A 12,643-nucleotide genomic window follows, 5' to 3' on the forward strand; every position below is an offset into this window, starting at 1 on the left:
TCAGACTCGAGCTTTCCTCTTCCTCTTCCAGAACTCCGAGCTCCCTCGCACCCTTAATGTAGCCACAGTTCCTCTCCAGGATGGAGCGCAGCCCCTCCAACAGAACCACACTGGTGGTGCATCCCATTTTGAGATGGAAATCTCACAGCCACCATGCAGTGGGGAAAATTCTGACTGCTATTTCAGCTCCAGGCAGGTGCAGCAGCTTCACCTCTCAGCCTCCTCATCTAGAAAAAGCCCTCTTAGAGGTGTATTACTTTATTTTCCATCATCAAGAAGGATTCCCAATCATTCTGCCTGTAACGCAAGCACTACTGTATTTATGAAAAACAAAACCTCAGCTCAAGTGCTGAGGTGGCTGGAACGAATCCTCCTGTGTGCGCGCGTCTCAGTGGGGATGATGGGATGAGAACTGAGCAGAGAAGCTCTCACTCACAGCAGGGCGTTGACTCCTTTACTCCTTCCTTCATTCATTCATTCCTTCCTTCCGTCCTTCCCTTCTTGCTTCCTCCTGCTAGAGGACATGAATGTAAAGATGCTCTCACTTTGCTCTCTCTCTCTCTTCTTCGTTGCCTCCCCCTCACTTGTTTGTTTCTCTTTCCATCTTCTCTCAGCCTTGCCAACACTCACTCATGCTCATCTTCTCACTTCTTATCTCTCTCTGCTTTGCTCCCAGCAGGCTTCCCCCCTCTCTCTCTCTCTCCTTCCGTCTCACTGCTCAGTCATTTCTCTGACTCTGCATGCTTCGTCAATAGTAAACGCACACACACAGACACACACACATACTGTAGCTGCTGCACACTTTTTGCACACTCGTCCCCTCCTTCTTCCGCTGACAATAAACTTAAAAGGGATGCAGTCATCCCTCTGATGTCATACATACACTCACAATATGAATAACTTCTCCCGAGCCCTGTTACCAGCAGCCATTAAAACATGCAGTCAAACCCATTGAGTCTGATGCGTCATAGGACAACCAGGACAAACCCTCAACATTTACAATTTAAAACCCCTCGTCTCTTGAAGCACGAGTGTCACCTGAAGGACACAGCTTTGTCTATGTGAAGCTCATTTAAATGATGAAATGATTATTCTGCTTCTGTTCAAGGCGCTGTTGGCGTTACTGTTCCATCAGCAGCTGGCACACTCGCTTTCTGACTCAGCAGCAAAATGAGAATTTAGGATTATGAAAATAGCACTGAAGAGAAAAATCTAATTAAATCTCTTTCACAGTATGAGGTTGTAAGTAGCAGCACAGGGAAATGACTCATTCAGTAATGTCTATACCAGAGGTCTGCAACCTTTAGAATGAAAAGAGCCATTTTTGTCACCCAAATAAAATCAATCTGGAGCTGCAAAAACGCATATTTCATGCTTAAAATGAAGATAACATATAAAGTAGTTTTTTAATACATATATTATACTACATTTAAAGAACTACAGGACAGGACTCCAAAATGTCTACTTATCCATGTACACATTACTTTATTGAAGTTTATTTAAGTGCCGATAATGTCTTTTGGGAGGTTTTTTCAATCGCAGTAGACGTCGACATTGGACGTGATGCACAAAAATATCATCGTCTCTACAAGAAATAAAAAGCTTTTCTTCAAAGCTACAAGGAGCCACTGCAGAGGAGCTGAAGAGCCACATGAGGCTCTAGAGCCACAGGTTGCAGACCCCTGGTCTATACTAAATACTGTATATACATATACAGTACATAGCAGAATATATGATATCATAATACTATAGCATGCAGTTATATAAAAATAGCCACACGTTCATTACCACCATCATTTTAAAAAATCTTACGCACATGCCCCTTTAAAAACGTGGCCCTGTGTGCGGTTATGTGTTGAATTCTGGGAAATGAATTACTGCTAATTACCTGTACTGACATTCACCCAGACTGTTTATTGTTACCGCTGCATAGAACCAGTGCCCTCCCTTCACGATTTCACAGGGAGATTAATGAGTTCATCACAATCCTCAAAAAAGACGTCCATGAGTTTTCTCCATGTGTTGTTGTAAAAACAAACAAACAAACAAACAAACAACAGAGTGCAGTGGAAAAGTAAGGCAAACATAATGTCATTCTCAGCAGCTCATACTTTGTTGATAATAAATGTACTCAATAAACTGACCAAACCGTGGTTTTAAATAAAACATTACAGTACAAAATCCCTTAATTACTGTCTTTTATTCTGAGAAAAGGACAACAATTGAAGTAACTCTGTCATTTTCTAGTAAATTAATGACTGAGGGGTGTTTGTGGTGGACAGAAATCACCACTCGTAATGAATTTGCAAGCCTGCTTTGCATGAAATACATGAAACCAGATCTGAATGGAGAGTTATAAGATCTGTAGTTGACTAAACAAAATCCTCATCTCTAATTAACGTGAAAGGAGCAGCTAAATCCACACAAGACCTTCTTCTCCAGTCTTTGTCTTTACATGTTGACATTCTTAGAAGGCGATTATTTCATTGCAGTACTTCAAGTGCCGAGGTAAAAGACGTGTATCACTGCTGCCTCCCTCAGGCTGCTCGTAGCACTGCAACAACAACACTGACGCCTGGTGACTCATTTGACATAGAAAGGGCCTTAATCTTCTGTAATAGATTTTGAGAACCCTCCATGAACATGAATCAGTGCAAACAGAAATGATGCCAATTAAAGTGCAAGCCTGCATAAAAGACTACAAACATGTCATCATGGAAGCTTTAACAGAAATTTATCTCTGCAACGCAGACAGTCTCTGCATGAGTCAGGACACAGAATGGCAGCTGTAATCGTCTAATGTGAGGAGCATGAAACAATTAGAGCCATGGTTTGTTTTCCAAAACTGGGGCTGAAATTGAATCTGAGAAGTAATTACATTAACCCACTGATTCAAACATGTTTGCCATTTAGAAAGAAAACACATTTCTCATTAGTGGATTCGTGTTTGTTTCATGTCTGATTTGGGGTGTTTTAGACTGTGACTGTGACCAGAATTAGGAAAAATACATTTTATTTATCAATTTGAAATTTTATTAATTATTCTTTCTAATTGGATTTTTTCAAGTTTGAGCTAATTGTTGACCACAAGTTGGTGACTATGCTAAAATTTAGTATAGCATGTTAGCACGCTAAAAATTGCTAATTAGTAAATGTCACTTTTGCAGGGATGTGGACACAAACACTGTGAAGCGGAATACTATTTATTTGACAATTTGAGAGTAAGAAAATATTTTTTATAAAAACTCTTTTTAATTGTAATTTTCAAGTGACAATTTGAAAATTGGCCAAATTTGCAAATGACCTAAAAAAAAGACAACAAAGGCTAATGTGAATATCATTGGCTTTGCAGTGGACATAAATGTAATACTGGACATGTTAAAACTGATCAGAGGGAAGATTGAAATGAAGCTTGAAATTAAGTTTTCCCTTTTTTTCCCTTATGTTTAAAAAAAACAAAAAAAACATGGCATTTCCAGTCACCTTTTCAATTGATGAGGACAACTGTCAACAATTGTTAAAATCAACATTTCATTAACAGTGTAAGAATAAGTAGTTGGAGATAATGTCGTTATATATCAAATTGTCATGTTCTTGGTACTTTTTCCAGTTCTCATTCAAACATGAAGGTGTAATCATTGAAATACTAAATATAGTAACCAACAGTAACTGAGATTGTTCTCCTCATTTTAAACAGATATGTCATTACTCTCATCAGGGACCTAAACTGAGGCTAACAATAGTGAGTATTCGTGTGGAATCTGGGTTACACTTCTGGGATTTTAGATCATGAGAGCCTTGCAGGTAAAGTGACAGACACTGGTTAAAAGGCACAACTCTGCCCACACGTATATGGCTGCTTTTGGTTTTCTTCAAGGCTACAGACTAATCGGTAATGTGAGAAACCAGCACATTGTTGCCTTTGTTTATATTATTTTCAAAGCTGCTGGTTAACATTCCCCAATTCAAATGGTTTCTGCCCAATTTTCACATGGAAGGATTCTGATGCTGGATGATGGAAGAGACTGTGAATGTTTTTTCACCCTAGTCTAATGTCTAATGGCTATTTTTTACAAATGCAGAGAACTGAATGTGCAATTAGGTCAGCTGGGAGGAAAAGTTTATGGTCACTGCCCATTTTTGCAGGCAGAGCTGACTGTGCTGCTGATTATAACAGCAATGGTTAAAGTTAAGACATGGAACCATTAGAAATTGGGGTTATTTCACCATGGGAACACCAAATAAAATGAGAAAGGCTGCAAACAAGAAAAATGTATTATTATATATATAATAATCAACCCACAATAATGCACTATAATGATGTAGCTCTCCACTCATATTGAATGTTTTACTTTCGTGCAACTCAACCACTGATGTATTGTTCACTTTTAAGTTTCTTAGTAGACTTTTGCAGTAATGAGACCCAAAATATACAACAATCTGTTTCAATTGCACGATAACTTTATGAAACAGTTGCAATGCTTTAGTTTGCTAAACCTAAAAACTGAAGCTGTTGCAATGAGCTGAACTTTCCCTCGCACTCTCGTTTGAATCAAGACTGCAGGCTGTGTAGCAACAACAAAAACACTCAGCAACGATCCAGTTGTGAAAGTCAAACAAGACCAGACGTTCTCATTCGTGAGATGCTGACAGCTCTGTTTTGTGAATCATGGAATCTGGCAACACATCAGAATCGTCCCATGAAGTAGGGCATTTTTGTACAACAGTAATGCTGTATCTTGCTGCTTTCTGCCATCCTTAAAAGTGAACTGACAAAAATGCAACATAAACAAATACACACATGCCAGACTGAGACATCTGAGCAAGGGAGGTAACGACACAGAGCACGAGGTAGCCTAAATAAAGACGACATGGTAACCGCAAGGCCAGAACAGCTCTATCCTCAGCTATCAGCCGCAGTGACGCGGGACTCAACCAGCAGACAACCAAATGCCCCACTTCACTATGACACAGATATAGGTCAGCAGTGCTGAAGAGTGCAAATCTGCAGATTATATTTCTGCCAGCTTCTTTTATGCTCCAAACAGACCAAATCCTCTGAAGGTTAATTCACACATAAGTGGAGTTCCACTCTTTAACCCTTTAAGGTACGCACCAAGAAAAAAGCAAAGGAAAAAATATGTCTTTGCATTTTTTATTATTTTATTTTATTTACTTATGATAACAATAACAACAATATATATATATATATATATATATACATATATGTTGTTTTTTTTGGGTTTTTTAAATAGACCGTTTTTGTAGTATTAGTGAGTTCAGCTTGATGCATTTTTCAATGACATATAGTGACTTAACGTATGGTCGACCAAATGGTTGAGTAGTACCTTAAAGGGTTAAATCACAACCAGAAATGGAGGTGGTATTAAAGTCTCATGATGCATATTACGAGGCTAGTGTTTCTTGTGCTTGTTTTTGGTGTCTGTTTTGAGGGGGAAATAATGTCCGGGAATGGAAAATTGACTCTGGGAAAAGTTGAGTCTTGTAGCTGGCAAGAAATACGGAACATAAAAAAGAGAGTTGGCAAAGGACCAAACACATAAAAACACAAAGAGAGATAATTTGAGCGTTTGGATGTGTTTTCTCTTGCATGTGTGTTCTTCAAGAAATTCATAGACACAGAAAGTGGCTCGGAGAAAGCAAACTGAGACAAGAAAACCCAGAGCAAGCATTTCCACACAGTTGGAAGTGATTATTTTAACTGCAGGGGCTGCCTTTACTGCTCCACTGCTTGGCTCCTACTTTGTTTACTATGGTATAGTCGAGACCGAGCCACACCTGCAGCAACTATGGTGTGTGTACGAGCAGGCAGCTCAATGCCTGAGGTGGCCCCGGTCTTGAATCTGCATGATTTAAGGCTAATGTGGGTGTTTAAAATTGATAGTCACAAAACCAGCCATCATCTCATCCATTATTAAGTACGGCCCAGAGATCTGATCTGACATTCATTATGCCACTCCACACACTGTGGACTATGACTGAATTAATTGGCTGCTATGACATAATGGCCTTTATGTGGTCATGAGTATTACGAATAAATTATGGATCATGTTCTCTGGATACAGAGAAAACAACCATGCATGACATTTAACACCTGTTGCTGACATTTAACAGCCTGGTTGGTCAGAAAAACACTGCTATTTAAGCTTCCTGCAAACAGTGGAAAATGTTATATTTGTGCAGCACATTATGTATAGAATAAAGTGTTTGAATGTTGCATCATCAACTGATATGGGTTTTCTATGTTCGATACCGATCTATAGAAGGTTTTCTTTTTATCCCTCCATCAGATAACATATAACAGTTTATTGATAATAAATGACAGATTTATTGAACAACTCTTACAGCCTGTGAAACACATCCGGAAAATATGTATGCAGTGTTTTGTTGTTTAAAAAAAAACATCCTCTACAGGTGTCAAGTTTTTAGCGTGATCTACCCTTACACTTGAACAATAACACAGCTCTGTTAATACTAGAGTGGAACCTTAATTAATGTTTCTGTGTTTGTCCTACTATTTAATCTAAAGAATTATCTGCTGTAAAAAAAATGTTGCATGAGTTAAACTCATTGACAGCTCGCAAATATAAGACCAGCTTTAAGTCGCATCACTTCATTCCAAATTCCAATGATCACAGAATTTGACAAAGGTGGTGGTGCCTTGAAACTTTTGCACAGTACTGTATGACAGCATACGACAATGATTTCAGCCTTTTGTTACACTTTCCCTCTTCTTTCTGTGTAAAATATGATCTTTTCGTAACCCTAACTGTGCGGTTTGTGTGCCTAAACCTCACCACATTCACAAACCAAGAAATGGCTGTTATCGACCTCATTTCCTCATTTCCACCACAAACAGATAAAACAATATCACATTGATACTGTATGCATGTCTGTAACCATATAAAGAGCATAATTTGGGTTGAGAAGCGTGAGCATCACATGTATCTGTGGTTTGCAGAAACATGCAATGGCGACAGTATAATGCTGGCGACTGGGCCGTGCTGTCACCATTTTGGTTTAAACCTATAAAATAGTTTTATAGGTTTATATAAATATATGTAAAAATACATTTGCATCATGCCATTTAACCATCCCACTCTCCAGCTTATCCTCGTATCCTTTTAAGTTGCTGAGTAAAATCCACTGTACATCCAGGATACTGTTTACGATTCGACTAAACCAAACACCTGCCAACACAACATGGGCAGAGGAAACAGCTGCACCAGAAGTACAGTCAAAAATAGAGACAGGACAAGAGGGCTTTTCTTTGAAGCAGACTGACAGGTGCATATACAGTAAGTCAAATGCAAACCTCTAATTCACAAAACTAAATACTTTGATATCTTAGTTTCTGGCTGAATTTATGCTAATTCAGAACTTAGGTCAGTTCAACAACCGCAGTGAGTTTCCACATCAAAGTTAGTTTAGTCATTGGGATTACATCTATGAAAAAGACTTTAGGTGGACCATCCTCTGTTCTTTACAGGGTTAGGTAACCCTAACCCTAACAATGGCATGCAAAACCTTTGCTCCAAAAAACACAACTATAGCCTTGTCATGACCTTGCCATTGTAACAATGGTTCTGTTTCTGTGTATGATTTCCTGGCAAATACACATGGCTATAAATGGTTTATGCAAACACAAAGAAGAGCTCATAATTTGGCTTCACGTCATTTGTAAAAACAAAACATTAAAGGTGCCATACAGAACGTGGCCAAAAACAGTTACTACATTCAAATTAAAAATACCAAAGTCTTTTAGGTTTCCTTTTCTAACGTAACTGGCAACCCGTGGTTGCTCAGCAGCTGAGACTCTACTGACTGCAATGATTGGTAGACGGCGGTAGGTGGCGCCACATGCTAAAACATGATTTCAAAACATAAACATGATTTGCAGTCTGCAAAAAAAATTTTTTAATGAAAATATTCTGGCTGTACTGTTGTTGTTCAGTTTGTTATATGAACATTATTCCTGAGTCTCTGTGACATATTAGGAGGATTTTGTGGTCAGTTGCTTTAGATTTATTACAAAATGCACCTTTAAGTAAGTTTCTCCATGATTGGTTTAACAAGCTTAAAGTTGTTGCATCTGACATGTGGAAGAGTAAATTAACACTTCATTAAATATCAATATGGCATAAACTATTGATTCATTGAGGCGGAGTCAAGGAGATAAAAGCACCAGAAACTTGCAGAGTACACGCTAAGGTGTAAAAATCCGTCAAAAACGTTGAAATACACACCCTCAAGTCTCATTCTGACTGAGATAAAACTGTCAGTGCCTTTTCTGATTGTCCAGTGGGATCAATGGAACCATTTACCGCTCAACAAGACAAACATCATCTGTCCAAAGTTGTCAAGGAAGCCAGCGAAATAATTGGTGTTACAGCAACTCTCACTCACAAAAAAATCTATGACAGACAGATTCTGCAGAAGGCTCAGTCCATCCTGTCCAGATGCAATCATCTACCTCAGGATGAATTGATTCCTCTTCCTTCCCAATGGAGATACAGGATCCCAGGAGGAAGAACTGACAGCTATATATATATTTCTTTGTTCCATGAGCAATAAAACACCAATAATGCACGCAATTCTTGATTGGGATTGTTTTAAGTCATGTCTTTGTGTATTTGTACTGCCAGCTGCAAAACAAAGTTAGCATCGAGTGAAAATGAAGCTCTGAGCTGAACTGAACTACAGGAAGAGAGCAGCCATAAATGTCAAGAAAACCAATTAGATGCAAAAAATAATTTAATTAGTATTGCAGATTCGTCTCATTACGCAACACAGACACGGGGTTAATAACCAGAGCACTCTGGAAGTCTCTGAGGATGAGTAAAATGAACTGGACCACAAATAGAGCAGGCTACAGAAACATTAAAACGGTCTACATTCTCGAACTTCTGAGGCATCAGCTTTATTTTCTGCCTTTGTCATTGATCAGCTGTTTCTGTCCAGCCTATCTGGTTGCAAGGGCCACTTTACAGGGTCAGGTGACAGAATAAACTACAGTAGTGTGCATGCATTACGTGTGTGTGCGTGTGCGTGCGTGCGTGCGTGTGTGTGTGTGTGTGTGTGTGTGTGCGTGCGCGCGCGTGCGTGCCGTTTGTCATCACTCCAGAGTTGGAGGTGTACATTTCAGTTACCTGGCAACCCCCCTATGAGAAAGTTGTAACAATGGTGACCGATGCACAGTAGGACAGCAGTGCAAGATACATATACATTATTATGTCATAAGACTGCTGTGTATTAATATGTTGCAGCTTTTAACTAAAAATGTTGTGGATTGATTAAAAAAAAAAAAAAAAAAAAAACACACACTGAGGCCAGGACTCAGATTAAGACTTTATCAGTGGGACTGCTGTGCAAAGCAACAAACATAATTTGGCATATTCTGATATATAGGCTGTTTTATGATAAGCATACCAGAATGCAAACATAATTTGGATTCTGAGAGTTCAAAGGTTACAGGCCTCAAAATGTACATTTGTGTCACAAAGTAAATTCTCTTTGAAATGTTGACAGCTGTATCATTTGTGTTTTATGTGGACATTGTTCGGTTGTATGTCAGTGATTTGACTGTGCCAGGGTGCAGCACTTGAGCCCATCTTGGAACTCAACTCGAATTCAACCTTGATGATTTGGAGTCAGATTCAAACAATGGACACTTTAATACAACACTGCCCCATACTCACAAACCAGATTTAGATCCGATCTGCAGCTGACCCTGACCTCTCACCTCTTCATGGAAGTTAAATAAGTAAGAGATGCCAGCCTCTAAAATAATTATACACATGTTGAATTACTTATGTGCTTTCCGTTTTCTTGTGTATGTATATGTGAGTAAAGTTGAGGCATAACAGTTTGTCCTCTTACCATCAGCACTGAAGTCCTGACAGCCTCGGAGACGCTCTGCCTCAGCTCTGCAGCGGTGCCCGGTTTGTTGAGGCCCCGAGTAAACTTCCTTGCCTCAGCTGGAGCAGAAGCCATGGTCCAGACAGAGCACCTGTCATCTGACAGACACACAGGTAAAGAAACAGGAATGCGGCGGCGCTGCGAGGGCTGAAAATCCTGCGCGCAAGGCTTTTCGCCGCTGCGTAAACGCACACTTTTACGCAGCGTTTTCTATACTGCCATTGATGGTGCGTTCTTAAACCTATTTTTGACTCGGTAACACTGTGTTTAACGTACTGCTTGACACCCTGCGATGACTTCCCTGGACAACAGAAACCGGAGAACAACATCAAGAGGCTGTTGCTGCGCAGAGCTCTGTCCCGTTGGCGGAGGTCCCTTGCGCAACTGTCACGCCCCCTGGATGACACTGCAAAGCAATTCACCCATCGTGTTTAGAGAGTATTTTCGGGAAAAAAAATAAGTGTTATCATACAAACACTATCATGGTTGAGGACTTATAGAAATACTATTTCAAAATATACATACACAATCTACTGGATCAATTTCTCCAAAAAGCAGTGGTTTCATAAATAACGCTATAAGAGGCATCAAAGGCGATGTAGTGATCGATCACTGCTGTAACTGTTGTGTGAACATGGACATTTGGACAGTGCAGAACAGGATACTATTCTTTGGTTATATAACAACAAACCGCATAGTTTTCTTGAAGCCACAGACCAACATTGCCACCTACTGGAATAATCTTTGACTTAACCGAACAGTCTTTAATGGGTTTGGGGACATACACAAGTTCTGCAGTGATTTAAAATAATAAGGATTATGTAAATCGGAGTAAAAACATAAATAATAATTTCCAAAGATTACTAACACATGCATAGTGTATTTCTGTGTACTAATCACATACCACTGTGATGCCTTTTGTTGTCTTATTTTGTTATTATTTGAATTTATTGATATGTATTTGTAAATATTACATAGGGCTTCTAATCGTGGCCTCAGTGGTATTTTTGATCCACATTGAGCTCATGATTTATGATTATCAATGAGTAATAGGGGGGACAAAAAATATAAATATACACATTTCACAATCCTATCTGTTCACTTAAATGATGCCGATTTCCAAATCTAGACGTGGATTTTAGCTCTTTTGCAGGATTTTAGGGGCTACAAACCGCTGAAGGCGGCTGTGATGTCGTGATTAACTGACACCAGATGATGGCAGTAATGCACCAACATTGATGCAAGCTGCCATTAAACACCGACGAAGAAGAGCGAGCGCGAATGCAGCAGATTTTCCCAGCGTGTTGTGTCCATAGTCTCCGGCACGGCGGCGCTGTGGCACCTCTGCAGGGAGTGAAGAACTGTCCTCCACCCCCATCAGCAACCTGATACCGGAGACAAGCGGTCCAGACAAGCCTGCAAACGAGGCGTTCCCAGCCGCCCTGCCTGCCCGTCTGTCTGTCTGCCTGCCCAGCAAAGCTACGAACCGTCACTGCCATAAAAACGTTGCCGAAGAATCGTCTCCTCCCCCCGTCGACTGTCTGCCACCACCGGGATAATGATCTCCCTATCCACAAACCCGAAAAGCTCGCTATAGGCGCGGTTTACTTGTGAATTATTTTTTCCTCCATCACGAAGATCGTGAACTACTATGGGACACGGAAAACTAACTGGCTGCCTATTTGGCTAACGCCTGTTAGCTCCCACAGCAGTCGGTTTACAACCGAATCGAGCTAATTGGCTACGGTTTAGATGGGTGATTCCTGACTGTTTTCTCGAAAGAGTGGATGTTTTTCGAAAGTGTACAACTGAGAATGCTTTTTCTGCTGATAAGGTAGTTGCACTTGTGTTACTGTTTTGCGATATTTGCCGTCTTTGCCTAAGTTTTGCAGAGCCAGACGGTCGTAATGGACAGCTAACATGTTAGCACGCAGAAATGGACGTTCGCTGGCTGGTTTTAAATGGCAGATGCGAAAAACAAGTTAGCCACTTGGTTTATCCGCCGCCCGCTCTGTACTGAGTCGACGTCGAGTATAACTTAACTCCAAGTTTGCAGTTAATGTTAGTTTTCAAATCACTCGTACTAACCGCAACTCAACGGTGCAGGTTTTATTTTTCCTTATTTCTCATCAATTCTCAATGCGTTGTTCCACACATGACAGAGCAGTTCAACTCATTGAGCTGACGTGAGTAAATAAAAGGGACTGAATACACAAAACAGTGATGGCTGGGGGGAAAAGAAGAGGACCAGGACAAGTAAACCCCAGACTTGAAGGAGCTCCAGCTACAAGACCAAAGCCAGTGTCCACTGTCATGGCAGAGGGCCGAATTACTATGAAATCATTCGCTAAATTCGTGTACTGCCTGACTATTCTTCTCACCTCTGTGGCTGGTAAGTGACTTTTATTATAATCATATTCTTGGAAACGCACTATGCTTCTCATAAATATGTAATCATCTCTGTATTAGGCTCATTAAACCTTTTTGGGGGGCAGATTTAGCTTGTTGATGATTCTGCTAATATTTTGTTTAGTTTTGGACTGGGTCATCATCAGTGTGTGTTTTTGAATGAATATTTGGTCATTTATGTACAGATGCCCCCCCCCCCCCCTCGATACCGAGAAGATATCATGTTCTTCAATCACCTCACTGTATACTCCCTCTGTTTTCCTGCGTCTGCCTGTCTGTCTCTTATCTAGTCTTC

At 40.1% G+C, this 12,643-nt stretch overlaps 2 protein-coding genes across 5 annotated transcripts in view; one reads left to right on the top strand and one right to left on the bottom strand.

Moving 5' to 3' along the window:
* dock9b (dedicator of cytokinesis 9b) overlaps window positions 1-10,240 on the bottom strand; it is a gene marked incomplete at its 5' end in the record, with an annotated part of 57,424 nt that extends 47,184 nt beyond the window's left edge. For all 3 annotated transcript variants that reach the window (XM_083888834.1, XM_083888833.1, XM_083888831.1), the window contains one exon: window positions 9,901-10,240. In XM_083888834.1, the coding sequence (XP_083744960.1) occupies window positions 9,901-10,014 (114 nt within the window). The remainder of the gene's footprint in view (window positions 1-9,900) is intronic.
* Window positions 10,241-11,416: 1,176 nt separating this feature from the next.
* The window catches only part of LOC310928264 (bone morphogenetic protein receptor type-2-like), a 32,023-nt gene continuing 30,796 nt past the window's right edge, over window positions 11,417-12,643 (top strand). For both annotated transcript variants that reach the window (XM_083890786.1, XM_083890787.1), the window contains exon 1: window positions 11,417-12,331. In XM_083890786.1, coding sequence (XP_083746912.1) covers window positions 12,163-12,331 — 169 coding nt within the window. In that variant the 5' untranslated portion in view covers window positions 11,417-12,162. The remainder of the gene's footprint in view (window positions 12,332-12,643) is intronic.

The sequence above is a fragment of the Microchirus variegatus genome (assembly GCF_963457635.1).
Source record: "Microchirus variegatus genome assembly, chromosome: 1".
In the NCBI taxonomy this organism is placed as follows: Eukaryota; Metazoa; Chordata; class Actinopteri; order Pleuronectiformes; family Soleidae; genus Microchirus; species Microchirus variegatus.